Source organism: Euprymna scolopes, chromosome 44 (genome assembly GCF_053919585.1).
Source record: "Euprymna scolopes isolate OS-2025 chromosome 44, ASM5391958v1, whole genome shotgun sequence".
NCBI classification, from domain to species: domain Eukaryota; kingdom Metazoa; phylum Mollusca; class Cephalopoda; order Sepiida; family Sepiolidae; genus Euprymna; species Euprymna scolopes.
The window spans coordinates 8,535,713-8,547,654 of record NC_136525.1 but is presented as its reverse complement, the minus strand read 5'-3'; the positions used below and the strand labels follow the sequence as shown (position 1 = coordinate 8,547,654).

General features: G+C 34.4%; 1 protein-coding gene across 1 annotated transcript in view; it reads left to right on the top strand.

The window, feature by feature from the left end:
• Positions 1 to 11,942, top strand: part of LOC145268681 (N(G),N(G)-dimethylarginine dimethylaminohydrolase 1-like) — a 210,881-nt gene that overhangs the window by 172,805 nt on the left and 26,134 nt on the right. The window contains exon 2 of the mRNA XM_080124185.1: positions 10,218 to 10,320. Within this exon, the coding sequence (XP_079980311.1) occupies positions 10,218 to 10,320 (103 nt within the window). The remainder of the gene's footprint in view (positions 1 to 10,217; positions 10,321 to 11,942) is intronic.

Genomic DNA, 11,942 nt, shown 5'->3' with positions numbered 1-11,942 from the left:
TTTGACAAATTTCCCGCTTTTCTAGCGACCAACCTGTATAATCAATTCTTAATGCTGCAATATTTTAAGTTATAAATTTATTATATTTTTTACTAGAATATCTTGTCCTTTACTTTTCCATGGCTAAGCTTAACCAGATTACTTTTAAATTTTGACCCCTTAGCAGAAATTTTCGCTGATTAAACACCATGACTGAGTATATTAAGTCGTTTGGATAATTTTTAAATAGATATCAGAGCTATAAAAAAAAAAAACCCCAAAAAACTCGACATTATAGGTATACTAGTAAGTCACCCGGCATTGCCTGTTTATAAGATACACTTCAATGCTATTTTACTTGTTATTTATTATTATAGGGACAATTCTCCATTGATTATTATATTGCACACAATATATAGTAGTGAAATCAAAACTATATATATATATATATATATATATATATATATATATATATAATGAATAAGAAAAGAATACGAAAAGTATGAAAGCTTATAACTTTTCTTTATTCGTTTTCAATTGGTGACGTGCAGGAATACAAAATAATATTATGAAAAAAAATTTAAAAACTTTTTTTATAAGTACATAATTTTCGACCGATCCTTCAGTCTTCATCGATGTAGTGAAAGTGTGTGTGTATATATATATATATATATATATATACTAGCAAAAGTACCTGTCGTTGACTGGGTTCAAAAACAGCCTACAGAAAATGAACTCTGATTTATTAAATTGTTATGAAAAGGAAGGGTTGTAAAGAGATAGCTTTGAATTCAGGAGTATCAAAACCAAAGCAAAATATGATGAAAGTAAAAATAAAATAGATAGACCCCATAATTTATTATACCATACTAGTTCACACTGAAACACTTATCACAATATTCTGTGGATCTATATTAAAAAATCTTGTTAAACTTTGTGACATATTTCCATTCTATGGAGGTCAGGCGCGAACAAACACCCCATAATTTTATTATACCATATTTCTTCAAACTGAAACATAATTATCAAAGTATACTTACGCAGATAGATATGAATAGTCTTTATTAAAGTTTGTGCCTATTTCCATTCTATGGAGGCCAGGCGCGAATGCAGACCCCACAATTTTATTATACCATCCCTATTTAAGTTAAAACATACTTATCAAAGTATTCTTATGTACATCTATATCAAAAACACTTGTAAACGTTTTTTTTTTTAATTTTAAATTTTTTTATTTCCATACTTTGTGGACCAGGCGCGAACACAGACCCCACAATTTTAATGAACCACCGTTCTGCCATATCAAACATACCCATTCCTGTGTCTCGATACATCTATCATATGTAATCAGTTTTTTAAAATAGTCAACCATATAGGAGCCTATTCGTGACCAGACACACACACACACACATTCAGCTTTATATATATATATATATATATATATATATATATATATATATATATATATATAGCACTAATGTAAGCAAACTATAAGGTATTTTCAGCTGCAGCTTCTCTTGCAATTCTCGGATTTTTTTTGATCATGTCCAAACCCATTTTATTTCCTTTTTGGTGGATTGTTTGTTGCTATTTCTTCTGATGAGTTAAGAGCAAAATAGATTCACTGATTGATACAATAATTAAGTGAATGATTTTGTGCTATGAAACAGATACTGCCAAGAATTGTGAAAGTCAACGTGATTAAAGGAATAAATTCTAAGATGATCAACATCATGCAATTTGGAATGTATACTTTTGTCATTTATTCATATATATATATATATATATATATATATATATATATGAGGAAAAAATTAAGACTAAGTTGAACTTTACAAGCAAAATTTATTGTTCGACTGAATACTCCAGAAAACAATCTTCAAAGTTCTTATTCCGCGGAGTTTCAAAGAATGCTATTCTTTTTATTCTTCTCATCAGAGGACATAAAGAAATCGGCAAATTATATTTGTAGCAATGCTAGAATTTGCTAGTTATGGCATTAAGTGAAACCGCAATTTATTGTAATTATAAATGGCCAAATAAAAAGAAGTGGAAAAATGTTGGATATGTAAAATATATATAAACAAACCGCGCATAATATTGTGTATTGAGCTTTCTTGTTCAGTTAGGATTAAATTATCTATGTATAAATACTGTTATTTATATTAGTTTGAGGTTTACCATTGCGTATATCAGGTAAACACTACGTCTCTTTGTTTTCATTTATATATATATATATATATATATATATATATATATATATATATATATATATATATATATATATATATATAAAATAAATTTTTTTGTTATTTCAATCTCGGATTTTTGCTTACATCCTTTAAAGTTGTTTCAATCGACAGGACAATAAAAGTATCTTGCCGATCTCGTCAGACAATCTAAGCCAAAATATATATAACTTGGGTGCCATCAGCTAGAATCGAACCCAAACAAAACATACAATTTCAGATTGATTTTTTTCATGTATTGGAGGGTGGGGCGTTATTTATTTATTTTAATGTATTTATATGGATCTTTAATGAGTTTGGTCAATCTCTACCATTCAATGAAACGTGCAAGACGTGCCAATAAAAAATATCTATAGATGTTATAAATATACTTGTGGTATTAGAATTGTTTACTAACGACAGAATATTCATCTTTATTCCAATATATTTCGATATGCTTTCACGTAAAAAAAAAAAAAAGTAATATTTTATTCGTATCATTTTGATCATTTACTGTCGTTATCTTGGACAAATTCTTTCATGTTAACCTCCGTCATTCGTGGATCTGCCTATTTTTCTGTCGTCGAGGATAATTGCGTCGGAATTGGAACTCTTGTTAATTTTGTGAATCATTCTTTGCAACGGGAAGAGAATTATTTCTTTTGTTCGGATTCTTTGTGTCGCGTTGGCCGAATGCCATGTGGCTCGTCGCTTCTTGGGAACGTTTCTCTTATTGGTACGAAGATAACGCGAAAAACGTCAAGCATCATGACTTTAACTGTGTCACTGAAAAGGTGAAGCCGTTCGCGCAGGATTTATCCTCTTTTTGAGGATAGAACAGCTACTTGGTCAGGTTAGACAAGCAATTATTTGGACTTTCTGTCATTAAAAAAAAAATGTTCTTTTTGTGTAGTCTATATTTTTTTTAATTTTTTTTTTATTTTTTGTTTGTTTTTGACTTATTTGTTTTTTTATATTTTTGGGGTTTATTTTTCTTTTTGCCTTGGTTTTTTTTTTGTTTATTTGGTTCTATTTTTTTTTTCTTTTAGTTTAAAAAATTTTTTTAAAAGTTTTATTTACATTTTTATTTAGAGTTTTTCTTTTTATCTTTTCTCGTTTTTGTTAGTTTTTTCTTTTTTTATAGTTTTTTTCTTTTTAGTTTTTTTTCTATGCCTCCTCTCTCCTTTCATCTATACTATCCCTCCCCCCCCTCTCTCTCTCTCTCTCTCTCTCTCTCTCTCTCTCCTGTACTTTGGCACTACAATCTCTCTTGCTCACATTTTCTCTTTTTCATTCTCCCCCCCCCCACATTCTCAGTTTTAGTCGCGTGCAAGCGACTCTATAAGTCACTCCGTCGGTCGGTAGGTCCGTCGGTCTGTCTGTAATATTTTTGTGCTTGGCCTTTTTGGTTAAGATGAAAGGTCTGTTGTTAATAGATGATGTTCTTAGCTTTTAAAGCTTTTCTTGGTCTTATTTTTATTAATATTGTTATCTTTTCTTGTATTTTTTTATATAAATGAAAAATGTTTTAAAATTGGGCTTAAGTAGGAACACCCCCCTCCCACTACACACACATAAATACAAATTTAAAGGGGTAACCATGATAAAAGAGGCTGGCCGAGAGAAAAATCATTTAATATTTACAACAGAGACGAGATAGATCAACCAACCTCACCATCCCCCCCTTCTTTTTGAGTTGGCCTTGTGCCTAGGTTTTTTTGTTCATTTTCCCAATTGTATTCTTTTTCCTGTGAATAAAAAATGTAATATCTCAAAGTGTAGCATCTGTTCCGGCAGATACTGCAAGCAAAGACCAGATGTGGGGGCAACCCCACATATAAGACCTTGGTCAATGTAGGGGCAACCCTTCATACCAATTGTCACTATCCAGCTCCCCTCCTCCCCGGGGAGTTGGTCCCCATTTCTCCTTCACTCCTCACATTAAAAATCGGCCCTGTGCCTAATTTGCTCGGTGGGGGAGCAAATAAATACCCTTTTCTTGGCTTTTTGGCCAAGATCAAAGTGTATCTGTTCTTACTACATGCCATACTTATTGTATGGGGATCACTTTTCTGTATTAATTTAATGTAAAATGATCACACACTTTACAACCAGTCAGTCCCAAAGTCATACGTCATTCTCCAGATCATTCAAGTTGTTTTTGAAGGATTCCAGTTATTTTTTAAGCATTCAAGTCATTCTTAAGGTCATTCAATTCATCCTTAAGTTCATTAAAGTCATTCTAACTCATTTACTTTGTATTTAAGTCATTTCAGCCCATTTTTCGGTCATTTTATTTTATCTTTAAGAATTTCATGTCAATCCTACATTCACGCATCTATTCATTACACGAGAGCACGTGACTAATGGCTATCGGCCTTGTTCTTTTCCCATTGAAGTTTCTCTTCAAGTTTAAAACTGTCCTCCATATTTTTTTTTCTTTAAAGTTGGACACAACAACGTTTGAAGTAATAAAGTCTGTCCAAAATAGTTTTTGTCAATTGCTGCTCGGTTGTTGTCCGACATTCTAACGATCCTGGGGCAAGAGGGGGGGGGGAGAATATGGGGCAGGGGGAGGGGTAATTATTAGGCCACAATTTTGTGAGCTAAGAAGGCTACAAACTAACATTCTGACCCTCAGGCCAATTATTTATTGAGATGCAGTGGGGGAGGGAGTTCGTTTGGGACAATTTCCCATCCTTTTTATTTCTTTTTCTCTCTGCATGTTCTTTACCCTCTCTCTCTACACTTTCAGCTCCCTCTCCCCCCCCCTCCGTACTCTGTACACCCCCTCTCTCTGTGCACGCCTTGGTACTCTCTCCACCTTCTTAGACTCTCTTGGCTTTCTCTTTCTCCTCCTCTCTCTCAGACTCTTTTCTCCCACAAGTCTTTTCGTACTCTCACTTGTACTCGCGCCATACTCTCTTTCATCTACTCCCTCGTCTATAACTCTAGTTCATATTTTCTTTCATTCGTTCTCTTTTTTCTTATCTCTCTGTCGTGCTCTCTCTCTCCCTTTTCTATATTCTCTTTCTCTCTTTCTCTTCCATACTTAGTCTCTCTTTTCTCTGTCTTTATCTTTTCAATACTTTCTCATTTTCTTTTCTACACTCTCTCTCTCTCTCTCTCTCTTTTCTCTTGTCCAGTACTCTTTTTTTTTCTGTAGTGCCCTCTTTTTTTATCCATACTTTCTCCCTTTTTTTCTACATTCTCTTTTTTCCATATGATCCCCTTTTTTCTACGTTCTCCCCTTTTTTATATGCTTTCCTTTTTTCATACTTTTCCCCTTTTTCTTTTTTTTTCTCCATGTTCGCCCTCTTTCCATTTTTTTCATACATCCCCCCCCCCGTCGTTTTTTTCCATATCTATTTTCATGTCCTCCCTTTTTGTTTTTTTTTTTACCTTACCGGCATTATGCGTTCCATTCTTCACATTCGTTTGGCAGTCCCTAATACTTAGTCTCTCTTTTCTGTCTTTATCTTTTCAATACTTTCTCATTTTCTTTTCCACTCTATCCTCTCTCTCTCTCTTTTTCTTTGTTTTCTCCAATCATCTTTTCTGTCTTTCTCATGTGCTCCTCTTTTTTCCTACATTCTCCCCTTTTTTCCTACATTCTCCCCTTTTTTCCTACATTCTCCCCTTTTTTCCTACATTCTCCCCCTTTTTTCCTACATTCTCCCCTTTTTTCCCCTATGAGCTCCTTTTTATACATTCTCTCTTTGTTTTTATACATTCTCTCTTTGTTTTTTCCATATACCTTTTTTTTACCATGCCTTTTTTTACCATACCTTTTTTTACCATGCCTTTTTTTACCATACCTTTTTTTACCATACCTTTTTTTACCATTCTCTTCTCTATTTTTATACCATAATCTTTGTTGTTGTTTTTTTTTTTTTTTTTTTTTTTTTTTTACATAGGCATCACCACTTATCCTCGAGTGGCCTCTTGACCTTGATAAGGGTTAAAGAGTGTACAGTACAAATTGGCCAATATAGTAACCGTTAGTAATGGAGATTCGGTAAATTTAACTTATATGGAACGGCTCATCAAAAACTTGTTTATGTTAGACTTGAAGACAACCATATTGTAGTCAGCTGGAAAGCAGAAAAATGGAAGACAATTCCACAGACGTGCAGTTCTAAGAAAGAAGCTTTGCTCATGGAATCTACGTTTACGTTTAGGCACAGATAAAGAGTGGGGGAAAATTAATGACAGTGGTTTCAGATAGACGGGTGTTTCTTGTGAAAGTTTGGCGAGGGGGGACGAGCACTTGCCATGAAAATAACGATAAAGCAGGGACAAACTCTCAACATCTCTTTTGTGGGAAAGAGGTTGCAGAGAAGAGAAAAAGGCATCCCCTACTAGGCTACGAAGTCTATTTTGAACTCTATCAAGGCAGGATAAGTCCTTTCTAGCAGCTCCTGCCCAGATGTGACAACAGTACTCCATCCTTGGACGTAGCTGGCTCTTATATAGATAGAGAATTGCATCAGCAGTGAGATATCTACTGGATCGATAGAAGGATCCCACCATTTTTCCAGCGGCCTTGGCAACGGATTTAATGTATGTGTTCCATTTCAGATCAGGAGTAAAGGTCACGCCCAAAAGCTTGTCAAAACATGAGGCCTCCTCAAAACAAGAGCCATTCATTTCAATTGATGCCAGATGGGGATCAGAGCGTTGATGATGTAAAGATAAAAGCTTGATTTTAGATGCATTAAAAGTAACAAGCCACCTCTCTCCCCATTGTACCACTTGCTCAAGATCAGAGGAGAGAGAATCAGAACGTGGTCGTTTACGGTCTTAGATGTGCTACCATAGATAGTAGTGTCATCAGCATAGATGTCTATGAATGATGTAAGGATGTGATTTGGAAGATCAGGAAGAGAGTAGGGCCCAGGATGAACCCCTGAAGGACTCCAGCATTAATACTAAGAGCTTCTGATTTCTCTTGTTCTATTCTCTCTAATTATTCTTTTCTCTTTGCACAAACTTGAAAAGACCTTTAATTTTGACTTTCGCCTTAAAAATGCCTTATTTCTATTATTTCCTTGAAAAGGTATTGAATATTCTATTCAGTAAAAATGTTTATTGCAATATTAACAAAAAAATCGAAATAAATACAATGAAATTATTTTTTAATGTATTAAAAAAAATAACATTACATATTTTCAAATATCTCTCTCTCTCTCTCTCTCTCTCTATATATATATATATATATATATATATATATATATATATATATTTCTATAAATATAAAAGCGAAAATGTATGTATGTGTGTTCGCTTTTTCTGTGTTTCTACAAAAGGCTTTTTTCAGAGAAGCAGTCGCTCACTTCACAACTTTTTAAAACTTTTTATATCACATATAAATCGTAATATCTCACAGTTAACAACGAAGCTCGCCTGTCTATTTAATTTGCTCGATTTCGGGAAGATGAATATTCAATATTTGTCGCTCGCCGCATGTGGGTTAGTCTTTTTCCTATAACATCTTGGGGGGGGGCGTTCAGCAGTAAATGAATACTGTCCCACAGTCAAACTTGACCTCATTAACTCATTAAAACGTGCACCTGCTAAGTCCAAGTAATTGAATAAATTCAAACGTGTTTTCGTTAGCATATCGCGGTGGGGCAATGGTTAACGTCGCACATTTTTTTTTTTTTCACACTTTAATTTACAACTTTGCCTCAACGGTTCGGGTTCGATCCTCATACTTACTTTTTTTTTTAACCCCATCCCCCCCCCACACCTCCAAACACCCGGGCAACGCCGGGTGCCCCTCGCTAGTCTATATATATAAAAGCGAAAATGTATGTATGTATATACGCTTTTCCGCGATGTCCACAAAAGGCTTCTTTCAGAGAAGCGCTTGCTCGCTTCACAACTTAAAACTTTTTATATCATCTATAAATTGTAATATCTCACACTTAACCACAGAGCTCGCCTGTCTAATTTTATTCACTTTCAAACGTTAACTATTTCACATTTCCCGCATCGGCACGCGTTACATTCGGTTTTCAGTATAAACAAAAAGCGAAACTCGACTCTAATCACTGGCCGAAAGCCAGTGGTCTCTAGAGAGCTAAGTAACGTTTGGTCAATGTCGACTTCGTCATATCAGACGGTAGCTTTCATTTCGAGACGAGACGCTCCCCCTAATAAACAGGGAGCAGGTTTTTAAAAACAAACAAACCGATTTATTGACCTCATTAAAAACTGTCCTGCACAAAATGCTAACTGCTGAATACCTATCGCCGTCACGTCAATCAAAAATGCGCACCTGTTTTTTTGTTTTTTTTTCACACTTTACGATTTTCCAACTGCGCGTTGTCAAGGCTTTGTTTTTTTTTTTTTCATGGGCACCTGTTTTTCTTCTGTTTTTTTCACACACACCTACAAACACCCGGGCAACGCTGGGTACCCCTCGCTAGTATATATATATAAAAGGCAAAATGTGTGTTAGTGAGTGCACATTTTGTGTATGTCCGGCAAAGGCTTTTGGGGGGGGGGGGGCTCGAGGTGGGTCACTATTTCTTAGAACTTTTTATATACTACCTAATATCTACGATTCACGTGTGTATCTTTTATTTGGGCGATTTTTACATGCTATTTTTGCAACATTTTTTACTCTTCACGTGTTTGTTTGGCTTTTCCATATATAAACGAAATTGAATCTGTAGCAAAATGTCTCTCCCTGGCATTCATTCCGGGGACGTCCAGAAAACAATGAGCTTTGATCAATGCGGCCAAAAGCCTTCATATCAGACAATTGTTATTCATTTGGACACTCCCCTTTTTATGGGGAGCTGGTTTTTCCCCAACATCTTGGGGGGAAACAAACAAAACTGGCTTGCAGCCAAAGTTAACTTTCCTCTATGGCCTGATGTTTGACCTCATTAAATTCACGCACCTGTCACTTACCTTTTTAATCGTTAAATTAAAACGCTTTTCAGTTCCTGTCCCGTCGTGGTCGAGTGGTAAGGAGTCAAGTTTTTTTTCCTTTCTTTTCCACCTTTGCGTCAAGGCTTCGGATTCGAGCCTACTTCCCTACCAAAACTTTTTTTTTCTTTTACCCCCCCCCCCAAACACCCGGGCAACACCGGGCACCCATGCTAGTTAAAAATAAAATTGAAATAAATACTATTAAAATATTTTTAAATATTATAATGAAATTCAAATAAGTTGTTCTGGAATTGCATCATATTAGTAGACACTTTACTAAATCTCCACACTAACGTACTGTACTTACAATAACCCTTATCCCTAAGTGGCTTCCGGGCATTGGTAAGTGGTGACCACCTTGTAAAAGAAAAAAAAAAAAAAAAATTGTGGATACAAGAGTTATGTCCCTTTATCCCAAAACTACTTTGGGTGGTTTCATGATGAAGATTGAAATTTCTGTCTATTTTTGTTCTCGTGTATAATTTAATTTCATAAATTTTTCAAAGGGGATGATTAAAATTATCTCCACCCCTTAAGGCTGGCCGGGCCCCCCCAAAAAATGGACAAGGCAGCAGCCATCTTGGTTGGAAATTAAAAGCCATAAAGAAAGTTAATATATGAGATGAACTAAAAACATTTAAAACTACTTAAAAACGTGCAGGTTGCTTGCAAAGTAACTTTTGTTGACTAGGATAACATTTATTTGTTGTATATATGATTTTTTTCAAATCGCTGTGGATTTTAAAACAAAACCAAATTTGGTTTTAAAAACTTGAATTTTGTCTGGAGAAATGAAGAAGGCTCTGAAAAACTTCGAAAATCGTTGAAAATGGACATTGAAAATCTGTACGAACCCTGTTAAAATTCAAGTCGAAAAATACAAAAATATTCATTTTTATTTTTTCAATTAGACCTTTATTTTTTCAATTAGACTCTTGTCTAAAATTCGGAAATTTCAAATCAATTTCATTTAAATGAAGAAAGCAACCGTGGAATTTCCACGGGTCGTTTGTTTATAAATTATCAATTCTTCTTATTTATTTATTTTTTATTTATTTTTTCAAGGTTGGTGTGATCAAAAAGACATTGGAGAAACATTTAGATCTTAAAGTGTTTGACTTGAAAGACCCCAGTGCTCTGATTGATGGTGGAGACGTCTTATTTACTGGTAAGAAATATTCAGTTTTATTATTCACTTTTCTATTTTTTGTGGGGGGTCTACATCGTGGGGGGGGGGACGAGCGTCAGTTATGATCCCACTTTTGCTACAAACAATCCTCAGGGTACGATCCATGGGGAAGTGGTTTCTAATTAGTATGCGTTATAGGCATTGCATATGGAAAGCATAAAAAACGGATTATTTTATCCTAATCTATCATATATAATATTCTGCTCATTTGTCCTTAGTCTGTACGCATTATGCTTTGGGAAAAAAAAGGCCAAATGCAATTTTTGAAAGCTAAACTGCCCCCCCCCTTTTTTTTACACTGACAAACACCCGGTCAATGCCAGGCACTCACGATAGTTAAAAATAAAATTGAAATAAATACTATGAAATTATTTTTAAAGTGTCAATAAAAATATCATTGAAGTATTTTTTAAATATTAAAAATAAAATTGAAATAAATACTATGAAATTATTTTTAAAGTGTCAATAAAAATATCATTGAAGTATTTTTTAAATATTAAAAATAAAATTGAAATAAGTTGTTCTGGAATTGCTGTGGATAAGAGTTATGTCCCCTTTATCACAAAACTACCTCGGGTGGTTTCATGAAGATTGCCCTTTTTTTTTTTGTTTATTTATTTTGAAAGCTAAATTCACAAAAGTTGGCTTTAAAAAGGGCTACATTAGCAAAATTTGACTTAAAAATAGGCCAATCTAGCATCTTCAAACAAGAATATGAGTGAACTCTCTTTGGTGTAACTTTGTTTTCGAATATCATTCTATATAATATTCTGCTTGTTGGTCCTCCAACAAAAGGAGTGGACCTGTAAATTAATTCACCCTTGTCCATTCATCTACTCATACGTTTCTCAATAACTACGCCTTGGAATTTTTTGAAATTTTGCACAAACATAAAACATAATATGAGTAAAAAAAAGTAACAGAAAAAATTTTCCGGGAAAACTCCGGTTGCCTCCTAAAAGGTGCCTTTTGGGTTAAAATGGCTAAAATTGACACTTTTGTGCTTATTAAAAAAAAAACTGATGCCTTGGATTTTTATAAAACTTTCTGAAAAATTGTAACTAACTGATTTCTATATAATTTTATTTGTCTATACTTCGCGATAACTCTTGGGTGTGCCCCAGGGGCTCTTTTAGGGCTAATAAAAACACTCCATTTTTGGGATTATTTTACCATATTTGTCCCAAATTTTCTGTGTATGTCTATTTAGCAGTTTTGCATGGTGTTGAACTCAAATTTAAATATGTTAAGGCCTTGGATACTTTTGGGACTTGATGGGGAGGGGGGGGACTTAGCGATTTCTTTTTTTTGCATGGTGCAGCAGAACTCAAATTTAAATATGGCCTAAAACTGCACCGTTTGTTCATTTTTACCAGGATTTGACGTCCCCTGGGGATTTTGGAGGCTAAATGGGAGGGTGGGGGCTGAACTTAGTCATTTTTTTATGCCTCGTTCACTGTGCACTCTCGGGGGACCATGCATGCTTTATTTGTTTTAATCAATGCGTTACACTTTGAAAATAAAAAAAAGAAAAATGCCAAATACCATTTTTGAAGGCCAAAGTACTTTTTAAAAAGGGCAAATGAACAAGAATGTGACCT